Genomic DNA, 25,321 nt, shown 5'->3' on the forward strand with positions numbered 1-25,321 from the left:
GTTAACATGCACAAATTGTCGGTTCTTACAGATTTTCAAATTTTCCAGTTCCCTTCAGTATCTGACTACAATACTCCAAATGAACTTTCCCAGTTCTTCTCACACCCGACTAAAACTGAGAACTAAAACCCGACAGCCCAAATCCCTATCTAGACTCTACGCTGCCTGCCACTGTGCTTTTCTCTCAGGATCTCTTCAGGATCCAGAACAACTGACCTTTGTCACCAACTCGCAACATATGTCTCAACTGGTTTTGCAGGAGCAACACCAATGAGAATCCCTGAGGGACCACTTCTGAGACCATGCTTTGTGCCTCTAGGAGGTTTATGATCACCTCTGGGTTGCTCCATGATGAGACATATTCCTTCCTCTTTTTTTTTTTTAATTTTTTTTTAATGTTTATTTATTTATGAGAGAGAGACAGAGCATGAGCGGGGGAGGAGCAGAGAGAGAGGGAGACACAGAATCCGAAGCAGGCTCCAGGCTCTGAGCTGTCAGCACAGAGCCCGTTGCAGGGCTCGAACTCACAGACCGCGAGATCATGACCTGAGCCGAAGTCAGACGCTCAGCCGACTGAGCCACCCAGGCGCCCCTATTCCTTCCTCTTAAACAAAAGAGAGGGACTGACAGTATTGAACTTTACCTGAGCCCTGTACTCCTTCCCGGAAAGCAGAGACAGTTAAGAAACTCCTCTACTATTTTGTGTTTGGGAGACAAATAACAGTAAAGGAGGACTCTGCTCTCCTACTGCAAGATAAGACCCTCTGTGCCTGTCCCCAGAAGTCTAGTAAGACTCATGGATTCACTAACCCGTCTCTGTAACAGGTCAGGCCCCTTTCCTTTCCTTTGAGACACTCCTTTTAACAAATATTCTCCCTATGCAATAGCTTGCAATAAAATCATCTCTTTAATTGTCCTGTTCATTTTGTCTTTGCCAAAACAACAACAACAAGAAAAAAACAATTCACCTGAGGTATCGCCAATGGAGCATCCTCTCTACATTGAAAAATTTAAAGATTTTACAGATACAGTATAAATGGGTTCTAGGGAATTTATTGGTGAAACCTGACCCAGAGACATTTCCAAGTCACTTCTAGGTTTTTGAATAAGGCATATCAAAGAGGGGTTTCAAGCTGTTTGAGAACCCACAGGGAAGAGCTTGGAAGCTAAAGAGAGAGTATGAAAGATGTTTCAACTTGAAAGGGAAAGAAAGAGAATACAACAGGACATTAAAAACCCAGTAGGCAAGACTAAAAAAGTCACCAGGAGATTATGAAGTGTTTGAAAACTGTCCCGAGTTCCAAAGTGGTAGTTTAGAATATTGATAGTAAGTCTGGCAAAATGCCCCTCATCATACAATTGCCAAATAACCTTCCACACACTGTAATTACGGGGATGGCAGTCGTGTGTGGAAAATGCAGCACAAAGATTTAAGGCAGACCATTGTAATGAAATTGTGGAGGGGGGATATGTCGGTAATTGAGATTCTTTTTAAGTGCTCTTTTATTGTAACTTTTTTTTTTTAATTCAGCAGCATCCTCCTGAAAAGAACAATTTTAAATGAAAGTGATAAAAATAGGTACTATTATAGTAAAGTGGTTGATTTTAGAAATCAGCATAAGAATAAGCTGCCCTGGGAATATGATTTGAACACCATTTGAACAAGGGAGAGGACACCTAGAAATATTAACAACACGAAAAACTAAATAACATGGCCACTGCTCGCGTAGGGCCCAGAGAGTCCGTGCCACAGATTCTGCATAAAGAAAATAGGGACTTAGAGATGTCTAGTGCAATAACAATGGGACAATGACAACCCAATATTATCAATAAAGAACATGTATCAAATTCTCAGTAGGTGTCAGGCCCTATGCTAAAGGCTTCACCTGAATGATTTCACTTACTGTTCACAGCAACATGAGGATGGTAACTAATATGATGCCATTTTCATTTGAAGAAACTAAGGCACAGAGAGTTTAATTGACCTGTTCAAAGTCATAAAGCTAGCAAGTGATAGAGTCTTGGTTTGAAGCCAAATGTATGCTCAAAATGTTGCCTTTAGACCATTATTGCTTCGAGTCTCCCAAGTTTGATTCCCTTTATAAATGCAAATTCTCCCAAAAGACAACCATAGCCACCAACACCTTATAACTTCATAGGAATGATGACTGTAATTTCAAAAGATAGAAAATAACGTAAAGGGCCAGGCGTGGGGGAGAAAGCACAGAAACAGAGGTAAAATGATAATAGGCCAGTTACCAATGGATTGCCCTCAGTTCCAAGTCCACTCTTCACTGCTTGCTTTGTGATAATGGACTGGAGCCCTATAAATATTTCTTTTGCCAGCTGGTGTGATGTTGCTCCCTATCATGAGGGGATGCCAGCAGGACACTGGAGGAGAAGTGGATTTCTCTTACAAGTGGGTGCTCCTGTCACCATACTCCTGCAGGGCACTTTCTCCAGCACTAGACTCCTATAGTATGGACTCCCCCAGTACCAAGCCCCACAGTGGCTTTTCCCCTCCAGACTCCTATGATGCAGGCATGGCTGACTTCTCCAGAGCCCAGAATCAGCAGCTTTCCTTGTCACCCTTCAGGTAAGCTTTGCAGCAGAGTGCCACCCACCTGGCACCACCCGGTGAATGGCTTTCCATAACAACCCAAGAAGTGAGCAGAGGTCCACCACTGTGACTCCTCCCTGTGAACAGCCTCCCCTGCACTCCTTTGGTGGCTTTGCAGTGAGTTCTGAGGTGCAGCACCTCCCCGTGGATGGTTTCCCATGGCCACCCTGGGAGATTTTTGCCATGTCCTACCTGCGACAGCTCTGCCACCTTGCTATCCAGTGACACGAAGAAGCCTTCTCAAACAAGGTCTAGGTATCAGCCCTAGCTTGGATGGGCATCTTCCTTGGTCTATCTCAGGCTTGAGGGGGGAGTGGCTGTTCTTTAGATCTGCTATTCCCAAGTTCTTTAGAGTTCTCTTTACTTCCTACTAGTCAATTTTCTATAATACCCATGATTATATCTACAACCAGAAAAAGAAAATGAACTTAAATATAAAAGGAATGCTGAAACTTGCCTGTACTTGCTTTTCAGCTACCTCTCTGTATCTCTTTCCTACTATAGTCAGTTTCTTGGAAACATATTAGCTTTTTTCGGTTCATGTCCCAGCCACCTCCATCACAACATATTTTGAAAACTGACTCTAAACCATCTTCTCCTCCTGTATTTCCTCTCTCAATAATAGTCCCCCACCCCCTCTCTCTCTCTCTCTCTCTCTCTCTCTCTCTCTCTCGGACATAGTTATCCAAGCTAGAAATCTGAAAGTCATTCATGTGCTTACCTAGCGTCATTGAACCTTTAAGTTCAATCTCCTTAGCATGTCTCAAATTAGTTACTTCCTTTCTAGGATCTCCATGGCTTCAAAATAATAACAGATACCATTTAATGAATGCAGCATATATGCTAGCCATTGTGCTGAAGTTAGCCCACACCACTTCAAAATCAGGTATGATTAGCCCCACTTTATACACGTGAAAACTGAGACTTGGTAGATTGTGTAATTTACCCAGATATAAACAACTAGTGAAAGGCAAACTAAAGATTCAAAAGCAGATAGCTGGCTACAAACAATAAGCTCCTACTGCTCTAATATGCTGCCTTCAGTCTAACTCCATTATAATGCATCTACTACAGTTTCCAGAAAGCGTCGTAAAATGCGTACCCGGTCGTGTCACTTTCCTGTTTTAAACATTTCAGCAGAAATCTCTTTTTTCTGAAGAGGTTTAATAGCTAGTGGTAGGTCATCCTTTTCATTTCACCAGACAGAACAACAAAAACAGGTAAATTACAGAAATAATATTTTCAAAGCTATCAGAGGGCGACAGAAGCAAAGATTATCAAATTAAAATTCCAGAGGCAGTAGAATCCCTCTTAGATGGGCTAAAATTGCCAAATATTTTCTTCTCTTTATGGATTTATCACATCTGGGCATCGCTAAGAAACAGGATTGTCAATAGACAAAGAGACAAGTTTTGATGACAATGTGGGTTAAGGTTTGACATATTGGAATCTAGAGAAATTCCACAATAGTCAGTTCCCTATAAGTTCCCTATTTTTTAAGTGCTAGGATGATGGAGACTGTGGATGGGACTGGAGAGGAATGTGTCCTGTAATCTTGCAGTACTTAGGAGACAATATATCAATAAAAGGAGAGGCTTAAAACAGACAGACATTTGAAATCAGAAGTAGACTAAGTCGACTGTAACCAAGCACTGACCAAGCTCAATTTGTAACTGAATCAACATGATGTACTCTTCATGTTCTCTGCCCAATTAAGGAAAGGGTCAACTACCTCTGGGAGAAAATAACATTAATTTCAGCATCTATAGATATTTTACACATAATTCCTGTCATACAATTTAAAATTATGCAAAATTACTAGACTTGCAAAGAAGAAGGAAAATGTGACCAATAACAAAGAAGAAAAAATAGACATTAGAAGCAGACCCCAAGATCATCCAGATATTGAGGTTAGCAGGCCCAGACTTTAAAATTACTATTATAAATATGTTAAAGAAAAAGAGATAAAGTTTGGACAAAATGGATGAAAATGTGAATAATTTCAATTGAGAAGAACTAAAAAATATATGTATGTAAAATCTGAAATTGGGGCCTGATCACATGAGTTTAACAGCAGACTGGTGAAGGACAGGGTTAGTAATGCAAATACAAGTCAATATAAAGTACCCAAAATAAAGCTCAGAGAGGAAAATCAAATGGAAAGAAGAGAAGAATGTAAGAAACATTTATGATGTAAGGAGTGTTTAACATGTACAGAAATGCAATCCCAGAAGGACAGGAGAGTGAGAATTGGAAAGAAATTATAATCAAAAAGATAATGGCCAAGAATTGTCCAAACTTGAAGAAAGATTTATTCAAGAGTTCCTATCAACACCAAGCAATATAGTGAGAAAAGCATATTTATATCCATCATGATAAAACTTCTGAAAACTGAGGGTAAAGAGAAAAATCTTTAAAGAAGCCAGGTTAAAAAAAAAAAAGATATTACACTCAAAGGAGCCACAATCATAATTAAAAAAAATTTTTTTAATGTTTATTTATGTTTCAGACAATGCAAGAGACAGAGTGCAAGCAGCAGAGGGGCAGACAGAGGGAGGCACAGAATCTGAAACAGGCTCCAGGCTCTGAGCTGTCAGCCCAGAGTCCGACACGGGGCTCGAACTCACGAACCATGAGATCATGACCTGAGCCGAAGTCGGACGCTTAACCGACTGAGCCACTCAGTAGCCCCAGGAGCCACAATCATATTAAAAACTGAATTTTAATCAGGAATTATGGGAGCAAGGAAACAATGAGATGCTATCTTTAAAGAGCTGAACAGAATTTAAAAAATCACTGGTATTTAGAGTTTTAAACCCAGTGAAAATATCCTTCTGAAGTCAAAATAAAATAAATGCCTTTTTAAGACACATAAAATGACTCCCCAGCAGACTCACATTATAAGAAATACTGCAGGACATTCTTCAGATGGAAGGAATATAATCTCAGGTGGGAGCCTGCTATCATAAGAGGGATAAAGGACACAGAAAAGAGTATTGCAATCTTCTGAGTAATCACTAAAAGAATAATACAAAGAGATATAAAAACAGAAGAATTAATAGTAGAGATAAAATGGAATAATTCAAAATATTTGACTGAAACATTCTAATGGGTCCTCGTTTCTGATAAAATAAATGCCAAGGTCTTTAGCACAGCATACTAGGTACTCCAGAATCTGGCCCTATTTACCTATCTAGCCTTAATTCTTGCCATGCTCCTTCTAGAACCATTTGGGACTATGTGTAGCCCCCAGACATTTGGGACTATGTGTAGCTTCCACAGCAACCCATGTCACTCCCACCACCTTACATTTGCATGTGCTGCTCCTTTGCCAGAAATATCATCCCCTTTTTTTTCCCCTACCTGACTAATCTAATAGCAACTTGACTTTTAGTATCCAGCTCAACATAATCAAGTTTCTCAAAAAAAAAAAAAGAACCATCTATGAATCTCCATGTGGTCTCACACTGGCCAGTGCATATTTCTGTCATAGTCCTTGGTATAAAACACAATTATTTGTTTCCTTATCTATTTTGACAACTAGTCTTCAAGATCATTGAAGGCTGGGCCTCTACAGGTTGACTCTGTCTCCAGCCTCTAGCACAGAGGCCAGCACAGAGAAGGCATTCAATATCTACCACAGAAAAGGCTACACACACAAATGAACAAACATTATATCTGCTAGTTGAAGACTCTATAATATTATACAAAGCATGTTACAATCCTCCATCATCCTCAACAACTTTATTTTAAAAAAAATTTAATGTTTTTATTTATTTTTGAGACAGAGAGAGACAGAGCATGAGCAGGGGAGGGGCAGAGAGAGAGGGAGACACAATCTGAAACAGGCTCCAGGCTCTGAGCTGTCAGCACAGAGCCTGACACGGGGCTCAAACTCACGGACTGCGAGATCATGACCTAAGCTGAAGTCAGATGCTTAACCGACTGAGCCACCTAGGTGCCCCAAGAACTTTATTTCTAAATAGCATACCAGTAGCTTAAACTCAACACCTTCTTTTTTTTTTTTTAATGTTTATTTATTTTTGAGAGACAGAGAAAGAGACAGAGCATGAGTGGGGGACAGGCAGAGAGGAAGACACAGAATCTGAAGCAGGCTTCAGTCTCTGAGCTGTCAGCACAGAGCCCGATGCAGGACTTGAACCCACAAACCACGAGATCATCACCTGGGCCCAAGTCAGACGCTTAACTGACTAAGCCACCCAGGTACCCCTCAAATTCAACACATTCGAAACTCAACTCTACTCATGTGTGTCAAACTCAACGTATCACTATCTGAAGTCACCCAATGCAGTCAACCTAGGATCATGTGGACTTCTGCCCTACTTCATCCCTGATGAATTTCCTTACATTGTTTCCTTCATCTTGACTTGCCCTTCTCCTCCTTCACCCTTTGGACTCCTGCTTCCCCTAAGTCCCAGCTCAGATGTGACCACCTCTCTGCATTCCTTCCTATGCCCCCCCAGTTAATCTGGCTTCACCCTGGATGCTTCCACAGAATATGGTGTCACAAGTCATGCATTCTGTTGTCCTCAAAGTCTGCATCTGCCTCTCCCTTTAGCTGATGAAACTTAAAAAAAAAAAAAAAATTCACTCATAGGGAAGGCAAATAAGTGGAAATACTGAAAAGAGAGCAAAGGATGAAAAGCTGAAGAAGAAAATAAAAAAGAGGGATGAAAAGATCTTTAAAAAAAACTGTGTGGAAATTACAGAAAAAAAATTTATGTTGTGAAATCCAGGAGAAAAAATTTTCTTTGAAAACTTATTAGAGTATTTTAGGCATGTCCATCCAGCCATCTACCACCCCCCTCCCTGCCCCCCGCTCCCCACATGTACATTCACCTGCCCATAGGAGAATTCTGCCTGCTGCAGAATGTACAGGGTTCCTCACAGGAACAGGACCTCGCACTGCTGAGGACAGGTGTTTGCTGCCCTCACTGCTGCCCTCTCCCACTTTCTTGTCCCCCAGCATCTGCATACTCTCTGTCTTCTATTTCCCTTGTCTCAGTTCTGATCCCTTGCTCTCTCTTGGTTTCTTCCCGTGTTCATGTTCTATGTCTCTACTGTCTTTACACTTTGTCCTGGCTCTGGGGATCTTTTCTTACTGTCTGTTCCTCAGATTCTCATCTGTCTGTGACTCAGAAGGACAAGATAAATGCTCCCCATATTTATTTGTAAAAGATGAATCATCCTGGGGGGAAAAAGGCAGGATGATAGATTGAAAGCTCTGTCAGATGCACAAATGGCTATTTAGAGCCCTAAAGTTTATGGATTCATGGTTTTAAAAGAAATGAGCAGAAGCCATTAGATGACTCTCATGAGACCAAATAAATGATTATAAGTTTAGAAAAGAAAAACTCTGAGTAAAGGCAAAGGAAGCTGATAACAATTAGACTGGAAACCATGGCAATGAGGAATGACAGCTGTCCCTTGCTTACAAGTAGAATTAAAAAAAAAAAAAAATGTTGACCAGCTGCTCTCCTTTTCCATAGGGAACCAAGCAGAGACAAGAAGCTTAAACTTCCTCCAGCGTGGACATAAAAAACAAAACAAAACAAAACAACAACAACAACAAAAAAAAACCTCCTCCCTCCTAAAGGGTGATTATTTCTCAGGGATGATGTTGAACCCTCATCCCAGAAGATTTGAAAAATTTAGAGACCACAGATCTCAGATTGTTTGAGTATAGTTCTGATCATCTGACTGTGACAAGTTGGAAATGTGCACTTCATTAATTATTTTAAATGAGTTCCCCGCCGGGTCCATATGCTTTCTGAGTGCCTCACTAAGATTCAGGTTGTGCCGGCTGCACTCCCGGAAGGCCCCTCTATTCGGGGAGGATTTCTGTACCGAAACTCTTCTTCAAATCCTTAGGAACTTGGAAGCCTGTAACAGTCTGAAAATCAGAGCCTTCTTTCGCACATCTTGTTTCTGAATCTCCGGAGATTACTCACTTATATTTTCTAAGCTGAGCTTTCTTGTCCTCTCATGATATTAGCCCAACACTGCAGCTGGAAGTCTTGAACACAATGCACTTTAAGTAGCCTATATTTACAGTGTTCCACACGCCAAGAACAAAACCAGATTGTCAAAGATCCGGTTCGAAAGCGGTCTTAGGATATCTCTTTCTCTGGTATCAGTTTTGAAAATGAAGATTATTTGGGGAAGGGGCTTCTCATCCGTGGCAGACTCAAAATACATATTCATGGCATACTGACTTCAGAAAACTGACAAAATAAAAATACACTTTTTATGTATTCCAGCCTGTTGGCTGCCCTTTTTGAGAGCACAGATCAACGGCTGAGCTATAAATCTTAGCAGTCAAACCACGCTTCCTTTCACTGCAACCTACAAGGCAAACATGTTACTTCCACGCTTTCCTACTTTGTTTTTTGAAGTGATTGAGTTGAATGGGGACAGATGATGGAGGGGTGTGGTGGCTGAGGACTTACTTTCGGAGAGCAATGGAGGCTCTGGAATTTGGGAACACTCCTCCTTTGGCTCTTCCCGGAAATATTTCTCCGGGTCCCAAAGAAAAGCTGGTTTCGTCACTTCAGGCAGCTCTTTCAGGGCTCCGATGCTTAATGACCTGAATGCACCTTGACGACAGTGGGTTTTAGGGGAGGGCAGGAAAAAAGTAGAGTATCATTAATGCCTCAGAAGGAGCTAGCACATTTCCAAGTTAACTTTTTAAAATGTAACCTTCCTGTTACTCAGCTGGTACAGCTGCAGTGATCAGCGATGCCAGCAAACACAGCTGTTCACGATGAATCCATGGTCCTTGTATTCAAAGGGACCAAAAGGAACTTGAGGCCCCCCTTTCATTTATTTTTTTAGTTGGACTCTTTTGCTATGTTCCTTTGAAAGTGTGCATTCTGCCATTTTGGAAGAGCTCCAGTTTCTTTTATCTGCCAGAAAACTGCATCTTTTGCGGGATGGAATCTTGTTTTCACCGTTCAACAACGTATCTAAAATTTTGAATGTGCAGGTACTTTTTAATTTCGCTAACATGTAAACCAGAGCTGTGCCATTGTATTTAAGATGCACACAATGAGACGACAGAAAGGAAAGGTCTTTTATTCCTGTGCCTTAAAGCAAAGTCTCAGACAATGGGAAAAGTTTTCGTTTTGCTTCACAGGATAAATGGGAAGTGCTTCGCTTGAGATGTGATTTTATGTTTGTTTGATTGTTAGCACTGCAAAGGTAGGAACTGTGCTTTTGTCGTCATGGTGGTTCAGCACCTAAGAAAAGTGAGCTAATACATATTTAGCACTTGCTATGGGACTGAAAGGGCGGGCCTACGCTGGCCGACTCCATCTTGTTCTGTGTTCTCCACCTTGAGTGACTATGTCCCCGACATGACCGCTTTTTCCAGAAAATCACACAAACCTCAGACCGAGCCTCCTCCCCTTGAGTAACCTCCAGCTCACCCATTCAAACTTCCTGATCAAAACACGCCCAGCGACCTGCGTAACAGGACTCCGACCCTTCCCCAGCCAATCGGCCGAGGCCACGACCCTTCCCCAGCCAATCAGCTGAGGCCACAGCCATTACCTCACCAACTGCCCCTAGACCCCTATAAAACCTTTGTGCTTTTGAAACTCGCTCTCTCCCTGGTATCTCACCGCTGCGTTGGTGCAGGTAGGGGATTGAGCTCGAGCTAGCTCGAATAAAGGCTCTTTTGCTTTTGCATCGGACTCGGCTCCCTGGTGGTCTTTGGGGATCACGAATTCTCGGCATAACAGGACAAGTCATGTGCTATGTCAGCAGTTCTCAAATTTTGCCAGGCATCACCATCACTGGGAGAGCTTGTAAAAACATAAGCTGCTAGGGGCTCAGTAGGTTAGATTTCAGCTCAGGTCATGATCTTGCAGTTCGTGGGTTCAAGTCCTGCGTCAGTCTCTGTGCTGATCTCTCTATCCCTACCCTGCTTATGCTCTCTCTCTCTCTCAAAATAAATAAATAAACTTAAAATAAATTTAAAAAAAAAACATAAGGTGGTATATATCACTCCCATTTCTGATTTACTAGGGTAGGGGTGGGGCCCCAGAATGTACATTTGTAAGTTCCAGGTGATGCTCATGCTTTTGCACAGGGAATCAATATGTTATATCGAACCAAGGGAGACATCTTCACAACCTGTAAAGTATCAGTTCACCCTTCTGACAGATGAGGAAATCGCAGCCCAAGGTATTGTAATAATTTGCTTGGAATTTACATAGCTGGTAAATGGCAGACCTTCAACATAAGCTCAAATACGTTTCACTCCAAAGGTCATGCTCCAAGGCATAATAGCAATAATAATAAGAGTAACATTAGTAATAAAATTGTATACGTTTCTATAATATGCCAGGTACTGTTGTATGTATAATATGCCTTATACATATTACCTCATGTAATCCTGACAAAAAGCCTATGGAGTAGATTTGTTTATAAATGTGCATTTAATATTAAATAACAATGTACGTTATTGTTCAGTAGAAATTCTAAAATCAACGTATTTACTCTATCAAAGTCTATCCCTTGGACATAAGTTGAAATAAGATTTATAGTGAGTGAAATAGTTTCATATAGTGGAGCTTTACGAAATTATTCTCATTACACTTCTAAATAATACCCTTCAGTATGATAACAACTCTTGTTTCAATTACTTTTTAAATAATTCTTTTTCTGGTTAGCCCAAACCAAACTAATATTGTTCTGTATAGCTTTGGGCTTCCTGAGGGCAAAAATATATTTTATTCATTTTCATCTCTTAAATACTTAGGGGACAGAATTAGCGTTCTGTGCCAACTCTATTTTGGATACTATAGTGGGCACTTTGTGTGTGTGTGTTTTCTGGCTTAGACCTTACACTTCAGCCATTTGTATGCTGTGCAGCCTGGGACAAGTCACAGTCTCTCTGATGTGTCTGAGCCTCACTTTTCTCCTTTGTTAAATAGAGATCACAGGACTTCACCTACCTTTATGAAGAAACACCAGCATTCCTGGCACATAGAGTAGCTGTTTGTTGTATGTCTACCAATCTATAAAATAACAACACTGTAAAAATATGTCAATAGTGATTACTTACTGGATGATTTTTGTATAAATTCTCCCTTGTAAAGGTTATGTGTTTTTTTCTTCAAGATATTTCTTTCCTTATATTTTATACCTAAATTTATGACTTCTGATGGTCTGACACTGGAAGAAAATAACACATGATGAAATACAATATCAACCACAAAGGATGAACAGGTACTTTCAGGCTTTAAATACATACCTTACTTAGACCAAAAAAAGAAAAAAAGAAAAAAATCTTTATACTGTGGACCTAAGGGGCGATATTTGTTAACACTAATCAAGCCATATCTTTGAATAAAATGTCTGCTAGCCAGGTGATGATGTAAAAGGGTAAGAGCTAAGTTAAGGCCAAGAGGCTAGTTAAGCAAAGATTTCCATAGCAACTGGCAGGTCAGAAAAAAAACTATCCAGAAGAAAATTTCACAGAAAAACACACTATTCTTGCCCTGTGTACAAATTATATGGGCTAATCAGTGGTATGTGTCAAAAACTTATTCAATGTGAGGCCTGAATCGTCACTTATGATATCCAAAATGCAAAAAAAGTTCAGTAGTTTTGAGGCTTATCATATGAATCTATAGGAAAAGTTTAGATTAACTTGACTGCATGGAAATTTTTTTTCTCAGTAAAACAGAGGGAGTGTAATCATTATTTAGCTGTCCCTAATTCCTGCCAGAAAACAGGAAACAGTCTCAAATATAGTTAGCATCCACTGTGTAGACCTTCACCTTGATAGTGACAAGTTGCGTTGCCAAAAATCATTATTCTTCTCTTGGAGGCATCAGGTCAGAAAACACACCCATTTTTTGCACAATTACTGCGAGCCCTGCGGCCTGCCCTCTCCCTGCACCTCCTCTCCTTGAGTCTGTTAGCCCTCATGGTTACTGCCCTCCCAGCCCCTAGCTTTTATTCTCAGTTCTGCTGCCTCCTGAGTAGCTGCAGAACCTCGAGATGTTTCCTATACTCTCAGCCTCAATTTCCTGCTCTACACAATGAGATTCTTACTGTGGTTTTAAAGGAGAGGAGATGGATGGCTGTTCAGCGATGTGCCTAATAAATAACAGCATTCAATAACTGTTCACTTCCTTCCTTATCCTCTGCTCTATTTGGGCGGTATTTCCCAAACTCATGAGTTTAAAATATCAATACAAGTGAAATTAAGTCTATGTATCTCAAAGTTAATATTGTGTGCTCTTTATACAGCTTTAAGTAGCGATTTATTGATTGTTTTTTTATACAGAAATAAACTTTTCATTTTAGAGTAATTTTAGATTTACAGAAAAGTTGTGAAGACAGTACGGAGTCCTGGGTATATCCCTCACCCAATTACCCTGTTGTTAACATCTTATATTACCATTTATCACAATTAAGAAGTCAATATTGGTACATTACTATGAACTAAACTCAATATTTTATTAGGATTTTCTTACTTTTTTCCTAATGTCCTTTTTCAATCCTAAGAAATCACATTATATTTAGCTTTCTGACTCCTTAGCTTCCTCTGGTCTATGGCAGTTTCCCAGACTTTCCTTGTTTTTCATGACCTTGACAGTTTTGAGGAATACTTGTCAGACTTTTTTGTAGAGTGTCCCTCAATTTGTGTTGGTCTGATGTTTTTCCTATGGTTAGATTGGGGTTATGGGTTGTGGGGAGGAAGACAATGAAGATGAAGTGCTATCTATTCTCACTACATCTTATCAAGGGTACATGCTATCAAGCTGACATTACTGCTGATGTCAACCTTATCATTGGCCAAGGTTATGTTTGCTAAGCTTCTGCCCTATAAAGTTACTTTTCTCTTCCTTTTCATATACTACTCTCTTCCTTTTCATTTACTACTCTCCAAGCATAGCCTATGCTTACGGGGGGGATGACAATGGGATTTAAGCTCTGTTTCCTTGATTGGGTGAAGTATCAACATAAGTTATTTGAAAATTATAGATTTTTAAAGGAAATCCTTGGCATCGAAAAGACTAAAGGCAGGTGGCATGTTTTCCCCAAAGTACGCTATAATAGCTCCCTCAAAATGTGCTATCCCTCTTGAATAAGAGGGATATTTAGCCACTATCTGGGCTTGGAAATATTATTTAGCCACTATCTGGGCTTGGAAACGGTGAGAGTATCCAGAGACAGTCATTTTCAGTAAGAGAACTTGTAACAATAAGAAGTTGGTGGTGGGTACAGGAAGGGTAGAGAGTGGTGCAGTTATACCTTGTAGTTATCACATCTAGAATATTTTTCCCCCCAGAAAAGTATTACTGTTACAAACTGAGGTACAAAATGTTGAGGGAGGCCTAGAAGTAAGGAGGTCCATCTTGGCACTAGATAATACCAGACCTTTATTTTCCCCAAACACTCTGAATTCTTTCCCACTTTTAGGCCGTTTGCTTCCTGGCTGTCATCCAGTGATACTAAAATCACTTTGTCTATCTCCACTAAAGAGTTTAATCCACAGAGGGAAAGGGGCAGGCAAAAACTAAGAGAGAATCTCCTGGGACTCACAACAAATTGTACTACTGAATTGACTGCCAAGGAAACATAGCCACAGTGATAAAGCTCTAACCAAAGGGCAGTCCTATGAACCACGAGACAGCAGAATCAACGTCATGTTCAAAGCCCAACATACTGCTTCCTTTCCATAGACATTTGACATTTGGGGGGATGGTTACTATGAAAATGCAAACACAAAATTGGAAAGAGATGAATATTCTCAAAATTCCAATATTCCTACTGGAAGAAGACAAAAATGCAGAATAATGCAATAAAAAGCCTGGATAGAGTTAAAACTTTGCAAAAAAGCCTTACATGGTGATGCCAAAAGGGCGCCTACCAGGGGCTCTGGCAGCCTTGCCATCAATTCTATGAGAAAGGCTCTAACTGATCTCCCGTCTCTTGGTTCAGGGTATGGAAGGAAGGAATGACATGTGACAAGTCCCCAAGAGCCTTACTAGGCATTGAAGGAAAGTGAAAGCAACTAGAGTTGTGGCTTAGCATAGCACGTACTTGATAAAATATTTGATCGCTCGACTCAGAATCCAATAACTGTTCCTTTTTGACACATGATGCTTCTTGGACAGGCAATATGGAAGGGCGGCTAAGTGCAATGTCTCTAGAGGCAGAATGCCTGCTTGGGGATCTCTGGTTCACCTTTTTACTGATGGGTGGACACTGGGCAGATCACTTAATGTCTTCCTGCCTTCTTTCCTAGTCATGAAATGGGCACTGTAACTGTTACCATGCCAAAGATCACAGTGACAATTAAATGAGTGAAACACATAAAGACAGTAGAACTGTGCCTGAAATATGGTAGGAGCTCCATAAGTACCGACTGTTGTCACTTTAAACAAGAATAATAAAATATTTTCCACTCAGAGTAGGAGTTCCAGCACCCCTCACGGACAATTCTAATACTCTTGGGAACTATCAAATGATAAGACAAACAATAAGGAGATGTGGCACTTCCAAAAATTATAATTTGGTGTCGTAGTATTTTTATCACTTAAATTTTAAAACTGAGTAGACTTTCATTTGTCATACATGGGCAAAGGATAGTTATTACCACAGATTGTTGGCAAAAGTAGACTGTCAATCCTCCAAGTGTTTTATGTCATATAAGGCCTAATTTCAAATGAGCTTTAAAAGTTTTGTATATTTTGTCTTACAGCTGTCCATAAATTTTCTAATTTAATTTCTCACATAAGATCAATTGGCAGGATAATTAGGTAATCAACAGCATATAAATAATATTAAATATCAATTCTCTCTTAACCATATTAAGGAATTTAGAACATCATTATATTTTCTCAAGTCTAAGAAACATCAATTTTAAGTGTGCCTTCTGTCTCATAGAAATTTACGGAGAAATTAATGGAAATTTGTTTCATTTCCCATCTGATTCTTTTATCCTGGTTTCTGATAATTAACCCTTTCCCCATAAGTAACTTTTTTAATGGGAGCCAGTGAAATGTGTCAAATAGTAGAAGGTAGACTTCCTTTTTGTTGCCCTAGAGTAAGAATGAAGATCAAGGAGAGAGAGAGTTTTTACAAATTAATAGATTTGACTTAACATTAGAATCATTCTATAATAAAGAGTGGTTCAAAAACAGAGAAGGCCAGGGGTGCCTGGATGGCTCAGTCAGTTAAGCATCTGGCTCTCGGATTTGGCTCAGGTCGTATCTCAGTTTTGTGGATTCGAGCCCTGCATCGGGCTCTGTGGATTCTGTCTCCCTCTCTCTCTGTCTACCCTTCTCCCTTTTACTGTCTCTCTCAAAATAAATAACCTTAAAAAAAACTTTATTTTTTTTAAATACAATTTATTGTCAAATTGGTTTCCATACAACACTCAGTGCTCATCCCAACAAGTGCCCTCCTCCCTGCCCATTACCCACTTTCCCCTCTCCCCCACCCCCATCTACCCTTGATTTGTTCTCAGTCCTTAAGAGTCTCTTATGATTTGCCTCCCTCCCTCTCTGTAACTTTCCCCCCCCCCTTTCCTTCCCCCATGGTCTTCTGTAAAGTTTCTCAAGATCCACATATGAGTGAAAACATATGATATCTGTCCTTCTCTGACTGACTTATTTCACTTAGCATAATACCCTCCAGTTCCATCACGTGCTGCAAATGGCCAGCTTTCAATATTTCTCATTGCCAGGTAGTATTCCATTATGTATATAAACCACATCTTCTTTACCCATTCATCAGTTGATGGACATTTGGGCTCTTTCCATAATTTGGCTATTGTTGAAAGTGCTGCTATAAACATTGGGGTACAAGTGCCCCTATACATCAGCACTCCTGTATCCTTTGGGTAGATCCCTAGCAGTGTTATTGCTGGGTCATAGGGTAGTTCTATTTTTAATTTTTTTGAGGAATCTCCATACTGTTTTCCACAGTGGCTGCCCCAGTTTGCACTCCTACCAACAGTGCAAGAGGGTTCCCATTTCTCCATATCCTCGCCAGCATCTATAGTCTCCTGATTTGTTCCTTTTAGCCACTCTGACCAGCATGAAGCAATATCTCAAAAAAAAAAAAAAAAAAAAACAACTTTGAAAAAACAGAGAAGGCCATCTTTAAGATGGTGAGTGCATCCCACATAAATTATTCAGAAAGACTCCAGGATGTGCTTCTCTTAAGGATGTGTTAGGAATCAGTCTAGTGGATGTCTAATACCTCTTACAAACTCATTATTAAATTATTAAAGGTTAATAAACATGTGGGGAAAAAAGTTCACTCTCACAAATAATCAAAACATTCAATTTAAACCAATGATGAGATCTCACGGCAACAGGTTTAAGACAATGACCACACGCAGTGTTGGTTCACAGGTGGCAGTTACTATACACCATCTACACTGCTCCTGGAGGAACCCACATGTCTCAGAACAGCCATTTAGCAAGAGGACCCAAAGGCCTTTGCAACTTTGGTCTCAGCAACTTCATTTCAAAGAATTTATTCTAATGATGAATTCAGTTGGGTATTCTAACACGTATGCATGAAAGCGTTTGAAGAAATGTTTCCCTGGTTAAAGTTTGTTAACAATCTAAGTGTTCAAAAAAAAAAAGAAAATGGTTACAAAACTAGATAATAAGTTCCTAGGGAGTCATGGTGAATGTTGATGTCTGTGGACACTCCTATTAATTCATACAGAAATGTAATCACTGTGGATTTTTTTTTTATTATTTAAAACAACTTTTTTAAAATGTTTATTCCTATTTGAGAGAGAGCGTGAGCAGGGGAGGGGCAGAGACGGCAGAGAGACAGAATCCCGAAGCAGGCTCCAGGCTCCGAGCTGTCAGCACAGAGCCTGATGTGGGGCTCGAACTCATGAGCCATGAGATCATGACCTGAGCCGAAGTTCAATGCTCAACCAACTGACCCACCCCAGCGCCCCTTCACTGTGGATTTTTTGAATGATAAAGCAGGTTATAAGCTAGGTATGCTAGTCTCCAGTTTCATAAAATGTGCCTTTATTTATTTGTTTACATGCCTGGAGCTAGAAATGCCTAAGTGCCAGCAACAGTTTTGTTATAGGTAATTTTTTATCTTTTTCCTTGGTGCTTATTTGTACATCCAAAATTTCTCCTAAAGGACATGCATTATTTTTGTAATAAAGAAATACTCTAAAGTTATATTGTCTGAATTCTTCATTTTGTCTATAACTTTTCTAGGTAAGAATATTCTGTGTGGGTCCAGAAACCAAACATGCGTTAATTAAGAAAAAATGCATGTCTGCTGTGGTTTTTGTTCCCTATTTTATCCTTTCATTTCTTTCTTTCTTTCTTTCTTTTCTGCATCTAAGGAAGGAAAAATTCCATTTCTCTGCATTAACTGTTAACATTAGGAATTTCTATTAGTCTCTTAAATTCTATATTCATCTTTATCTCCCCAGGACTTAAATTGAAAATGACATTTTACCACCTACCTACTTCTCACACATAATATTATACAATACCTTAAGTGTTATGGAAACCTGTTATTTATGCATAAACCAGAAGATAATACATGCCAAGATTTTTCTCCTGGAGACAGGATCTTAGGAGTTAAGATGAGAATGTAGCTTTAAAGCATCTGATTTTTCCCTTTATTTTTCCTGCTTCTCCCATTTTCTATTGGCTTTTCCTTTTTGCATCTCCATTTTTCTTACCGTTTCCCCTCCATCTGAACATACCCCCACCTGCCTACGGACTCACCGGATGTGCTCTTTCTCTCCTTAGTTCTCGTAAATTTTCTCACCTATTTTTAAAAAAATAGTTTTGCATAAGGATAAGAACTGGCATGATTCCCTCCTTGCGTTTACTAATCTTTTGAGGAATAAGGCATGTTCTTCAGAATAATATTCCCTTAAGGAGAATACAACCTGCAATCTCTTTAGTTTTGGATGGAGGCCACAGTGGACATTTTCCAGTTGCCAATTACATCGCACTTGTATGTTTTCCATGGAGGATCCCTGGTTGTGCTCTTGGGAGAAGTGAAGGACACCTGCCAATTCTGAGGATATGTTTTTAGCCCTTTTCTTTCAATTAGTTCAAGAGCTCCAAAGTGACTTTATTCTGTACTATCTCCTTACAATAAAGTCTTAAACTTCTTTGAATCAAGTCATCTGACTTAGAGCAGAAATTTTAAAAATCACGGGTATTTTTTACATACTGTCATTAGAAAAGATGAAGTAGAATAGAGGTAGCTCTGCTTTTTACTGCTGACAACTTCTAAGGAAAACTTGAATTAAGGAAAAAAGAAGAATTGAGTGTGTCAATAGGAATAGAAAATTCGAACATTAGCTGAAATACTCTTAAAAAAGAATGTGTTCTAACAGTTGCCTTCACTCTGCTAGGAGTGTGACAGGAAGAGAAACAATGATCTATCTGTGTTACCCTGGGGTAACTTTATTTCCTTATCTGTAAAATTGTGTTGGGTGGCTGGGTGAGGGCATTTTTATCGTGTCTAAAATCTTTCTATTCCCAGCATTCTATTATTGTACAGGATTGGTCATGCTATATTTCTAAATTGAAAAGATCCTTCTGCCTGAAAGTAAAATGCCACTTGACATTTCAGCAAACCATAATTCAAGGAAATGGAAGAACAAATACCAAAGTGTAATTTAGTGTAACAGGATGTTTAAGGGGATTTTTTTTCCCCTTCTCTCTCCCTGTCCACCGAGGTCCAAAACGTCTGAAAGCAAAATAATTAATTAGTTAAGAGGCAAAAAGTATTCTCATCTTCCAGAGTGAGGTGATAGATTCCTGGGGCAGAACAAGGAGATAGCTCTGAAACCAACCTGCTGACACCCAGTCCAGCTACCACTCTAGGATATAAATAGACCAAAGATGACGTAAAGAGAGGAGCATTGTAGGTATGCACTGATCCAGCTCCCTTGGGGCAGGAGGGAAGCTTCCCCTTCAGTTCTAGTTTCGCCTCCCATGGACCAGTCAAAAAGTCTAGTGTATGCCCTCTGGGGTAACCATTAGAGAGACAGAATGGATCAGTGGCTCATTAATACCTGCAAAAGTCTACAGGCAAAAAGCTGCGGCTGAAGCAACCCATGTGAACAAGGAAAGAAGGGGCAGCCAGGGAGCCGTGGGTGTGGCAACAAGGTGTGAGCTTCCTATGGGCCAAGCTCAAGTTGACTCCGGAGAAGTGGGGCAAGTGGGGAGGCCTGCCATTGTGAGAGACTGTAACAGAAAAACACTGGGTATGTATTACCGAAAGTAACCCCAGTTAGTGGGGCTAGGCCATAAGAGATTGGCCAAAGAACGTGCTGATTTGGACATAGGCAATGCAGAGGTACCTGAGAATAGTCGTTAAAGAACCTCCCACCCAAACTCTTTAATGCAAACTATGTACTTTACTAATCTAAAGTATCAATATTGGTGCATAAGTTGTAACAGATAAACCGCACTAATGTGGGATGGGAGTAGAGAATGTACTCTCTATACTTTCTGTGCAGTTTTTCTATAAACCCCCCAAAGGTAATATGCACATGGTAAAAATTTTGATTTCATCTGTATCAAAGAAAATACAATGAATAAAATCAGCCTTTCAAAAACAATAGTTTTTGAGTCTGAAAGATGGAATTATGAGGGCATGGGTTAGCAACAGTGTAGGAGACAAAAGAAATCAGTAAAACTCCCTGGCATTAGAGAGTAAGAGGAATGTGTAAGAATGGGATCTAGCAGAGCGGGGTGAAGAGAAGAAAAGGCTGAACAAATGAAGCAAAGGCAAGAGTTAAAAGGAGAGTCATATCTAAGACTCAAAGGTAAGCTCTTTGAACCTCTATCATATAAACCCCTGTACATGTTACCAAATCCAGGAACAAATCTGACATACATTTTTGAGATAGATACATACATACATACACACATACAGTGTATCGTTTTTGGGGAAAAGGGCTAATTTCCACAATTAGATTGATGATGGAGCAGAAACAGAAGACTAGAAGATCCTGAATAGAAATGGAGACAAGAAATCAAACCAGCTATAATCCTGAAAATATAAATTCTCCCCCCACCACACACATCCTTGAAGCAGTCATTGGATATTCCATGTAGAACAGAAGGAAGTTTGGGTCAATCTTACTTAGGTCTTATCTAGACTCCAGTTGGCATCCAGGTGACACTTAAAATTACTTACTTGTATGTGGAGCCATCTTTGTTTTTCTTATCAAGTAGAGAACGTTCTGGTAGGTCTAAACATGATTCCTCCTTAGAAAGTAAAGGAATTTCTCTTACGCTTTCTTCTTGACTCTCACTTTTCATTACATTAGTATCCCTTTTAGGAAGGGAAAAACTGTTTTCAATTTGCCAGTGCTTTTCCTGAAAAACCAGACCGTTATTTTATTTTTATGACATTTATTTTTCTTGAACGTTTATGTGCTACACTTATTAACTGAAGTCCTGGGTACACACACAAAAAATTAATGAAGTGTGGTTCTTCAAAGTCCTTACAGTTTTATAAGGGAGATGAGGCATATATATGTAACTTTATTTTTAAAATTTATTTATTTAAATTCAAGCTAGTTAACATACAATGTAGTATTGGTTTCAGGAGTAGAACCCAGTGATTCATCTCCTGCATATAATACCCAGTGCTCATCCCAACAAGTGCCCTCCTTAATGCCCATCACCCAGTTAGCCCATCCCCCAACCCAATACCCCTCCAACAACCCTCAGTTTGTTCTCTATTTTAAGTCTCTTATGGTTTGCCTTCCTCTCTGTTTTTATCTTATTTTTCCTTCCCTTCTCCTATGTTCATGTTTTATTTCTTAAATTCCACATATGAGTGAAATCATATGATATTTGTTACACGTAACCTTAATAAATGTAGACAGGACTAAGTGTTGTAAGAAACAAACATTCTCTGAAAAGATAATGAACTACAAAAAAACTGGCATTCCCACTTTAAATTCTTGAATAGCAAGATGTATGCTTACCAAAAAGAAAAACAAAACTTTTACCAAAAAATTACCAGTCAATTTTTCATACAACTGCTTTCTTTGCATCTTCCTAAAAATATCTCAAAAACCAATCAAATTATTGAGCATTTCCTTCCAGAAAATATGTTACATGCTAGTTTTCACAAAATTTGGCTATAAGTCTTAATACGTTTCCACCTAGCAGAAGCTCTCATTGACATTCTATTTTATATTTGAAAAACAGAATCAATTTCCTTGTCTTATGTCAATTCCTATTATATACACCAGAATGCATGATATGTGTGATATGAGGGAATTAGGCATCCCCAGGATATCTGTGTGGCCTATAAACTGATAACTTGTCAGCAGATATTGCATAGTAAAATGGCTACAGGGGCCGGGAAGATAATGCCAATGAATGAATCAAGCCTCATATAAGGTGATAAGTAGCAAATGAAGTTCAGCCCCAGTGCTCATCATCAATGGGAAAAGTGGGACGACAGTGAATTACAGAGAACCCATTTTATAGTTACTCTCAGGGACTGACATGTTCTTTTTCAAGAGAAGCAAGAAATCTGGATCTGGTATGAAATCTTTAATTGTTTAAATATGAGCAACCAAGTTGGGCATCCGGGGGCCTCAGTTGGTTAAGCATCCAACTCTTAATTGCAGCTCAGGTCATGATCTCACAAGTTTATGAAATCGAGCCCCATGCTTGGGATTCTGTCCTTCACTCTCTCTCTCTGCCCCTCCCCCATTCATGTACATTCCCTCTCTCTCTCAAAATAAATAAACTTAAAAAAATGAGCAACTAAGTCAAATTTTACACACTGGGTGAATAGTCACAACCAAACTCACTGGCCCCCACAGGACCAGGAGGAGAGGTGCCAATGAGCACATTCTGCTCAATACCACTGCCGTTAGTGTGCAAAGAGGGGCACCGAAGGCATGCATGTGACCCCTAATTTCTTTCGATAATACAATCATCTGACAGTCACCTGGGACAAGTGTATCTCCACAAAAACATCATCCCCACCCCATTTTCCAGTGCTAGAAATAGACATACCACACCTTTACTTTCCAAAATCTAACTTGAAAACCAACCACAGATCCATAGGTACGTTATAAAAGTTATTTACACTTCTGAAAATAATAACTTCATCCATGATATATATTCAATCACCTGGCACTAAATTTTAAATATTTTAATCAGACTGCATGTGACTGGAAAATTAAGTCTTAATGTGGGAAATTAAAGTACATTGTTGTTTTTGTTCCTATTTTTAGAACTGCTAGGCCAGAATTAATTCAACTGAAACACAAATGTAACATTCAAATGTAAGGCAAAAGTCATGACACTGTACACATCAAGTTTGTTTAGCAAAAACTGTTCTAATCATAGTATGTTGACTAATTGGGTCTCTTCTCCTTCTTATCTATGCATTACCATCTGCCTTCCATATCCTTCTGTTCTTTCTCCAAAAGAGTGCCTCTTCTTACACACCATGAGAAGGACATTCAAAACTGCTATTTTCCAGTATCAACTAATTTATTGTCTTCCCTTCCCCCCTCCTCTCTTTTCTTCTCACCCCACCCTTTCCCCTTGGGACTAGTGGCACCTATATTCAAGACAGCTTGATCAAAGTGAGCTCTCAAGGGAAAACAAAACAAAACAAAACAAAACACAAAAACAACAATGACCAAAAAAAAAAAAAAAAAAAAAAAAAACTCAAGCAGAAGAGACCAGGAAATCCAGCTGTCCCCAAGTCTGCCAGCCTTTACTTTCTAGGACTATCCCAGCTCTGGTGGCTCTTTTTCCTGTCTTGAACATAAGGAAAATACCGAACTATTTTTACATGGGCTTTTTGAGGCTAAAATCCTTCAAAATACAAAGACTTTATAAAACAGCTAAGGACAAAAATCAAAGGCATAAAAATGAACAATTTTACTAGCACATGCTTCTTCACCAAAATAAAACTTAGCCACATATTCTGTTTGGTGGGCACAATATGGCACCCACACCTAGAATGGGCCTATTTCTTGCTTCAGCCTCATCTAAAGAACTACACTCCAGGTATCAGCCACTTGATGAGGCTTTGTTTCTTTACCTGTTGTTCTAACCTCTACCTCATCTCTCCAGAGCCCATGAGGCATGGCATACAGCAATTCAGCACTGCATTAACTTCCTCACTTACAGAAGCATCTTTCCAACTCATTTTGTGCTCAGAATGCCAGCTGTGCTCCTCTGTCTCACTTACCACACACCTACACACATACCCATTTGAGTTCCCACTCAGATGCTCTTTTTCCTGACTGGGGAAAGTCTAGCACTTGCCTTGGGTATGGGGCAGAAGACACTCTACAGCTCTTGAGGGTTACCTTGGGGCTCCCATATTACCCAGCCAAATATGGGCCCACCATCCCAGATTATTTTCTGATTTACCATCACCCTTTGTGTCCCATAGGGTTGGATAAAATTCTTTTGGGACAGGTTGACATCATCAAACTGATTGAAAAACAGAGCAGCAACATATTTTGTCTTCCAGCATGAAGATAGTTGCTGTGTTCTCATGGCATGAGTGGCAATGGGGGCTGCAGGATAGAACCCAGGCAGTGAGCCAGACAGAAATAAAGGTTTCAGCCTGACCTCACGTCACCATGCTTCAATAGTACTGGTTGAAACAGGTCTGGGGCACCTGGGCGGCTCAGTCAGTTGAGCATCTGACTTCAGCTCAGGTCACGATCTCACGGTCTGTGAGTTCAAGCCCTGCGTTGGGCTGTGTGCTGACAGCTCAGAGCCTGGAGCCTGCTTCGGAGTCTGTGTGTGTGTCTCTCTCTCTCTGCCCCTCCCCCACTCATGCTCTGTCTCTGTCTCTGTCTCTCTCTCTCTCCCTGTCAAAAATAAATAAACATTTAAAAAAATTAAAAAAAAAAGAAACAGGTCTGTAATTTTGTACCCCAAATCACAAAGAAAACAGGAACAGAGTTCCCATGAAAATAAATGGAAAAGATAAAAGAAATGTGAGACAATTAATATTTCCTTTCTACCATCCCCGCAACTTCCATTTCTCTTAATAGGCAGGTATACATGAGAGCTTAGTTTCATAGGAGGAAGAGGTTAAAACCATGAGCTCTGAAATGAGCCAGCTTGAGTTAAAAGCCAAATTCTACTACTTATTAGCCTCTGTGGGCTCAGGAGATTTATTGAAACTCTGTACCTGTTTTCCCATTTGTAAAATGGGAATCATGAGAGCTCCTCCCTCATTGGATGAGCAATTATAATTACATGAGATAATTCATGGGAGACCTAGAACAAGACCTCACTCACATAGGAATAACTCAGCAAATGTTCGCTATTGTTATTTTGACAGGAGGAAATCAGACATAGAATAGGAAGGTTTGTTTTTTTCTAAAATTTTCCATATTTCATTATTACCTTGATTATTAATTGACATTGTCTTCTATCTGTTTAAGAACAACATGGTAATTTTTTCTACATTGTATTTTTACTAAGCATTGAAATGGAAGAACTTCATTTATTTTAGAGGAGAAACTTTTCTCAGCAATCCTGGAACATTTTGAGCTGTATACAGCCACCATCTTTCCATGTCTCCAGAGTCTTCCACTTGATGGAACTGTCATGGTTACTGGTAAACAGGACAAGAGACGCCTGGAGCTACAGCTCTAGAAATGGAAGTCAGTTCTTTCATGGC

General features: G+C 39.7%; 1 protein-coding gene across 3 annotated transcripts in view; it reads right to left on the reverse strand.

Moving 5' to 3' along the window:
* The window catches only part of WDR49 (WD repeat domain 49), a 142,410-nt gene that overhangs the window by 10,903 nt on the left and 106,186 nt on the right, over nt 1-25,321 (reverse strand). For all 3 annotated transcript variants that reach the window (XM_030328718.1, XM_030328717.1, XM_030328716.1), the window contains 3 exons: nt 20,828-21,009; nt 11,712-11,821; nt 9,091-9,237 (listed from right to left, as the gene is read on the reverse strand). In XM_030328718.1, the coding sequence (XP_030184578.1) occupies nt 9,091-9,237; nt 11,712-11,821; nt 20,828-21,009 (439 nt within the window). The remainder of the gene's footprint in view (nt 1-9,090; nt 9,238-11,711; nt 11,822-20,827; nt 21,010-25,321) is intronic.

This window comes from Lynx canadensis, chromosome C2, assembly GCF_007474595.2.
Source record: "Lynx canadensis isolate LIC74 chromosome C2, mLynCan4.pri.v2, whole genome shotgun sequence".
NCBI lineage: Eukaryota > Metazoa > Chordata > Mammalia > Carnivora > Felidae > Lynx > Lynx canadensis.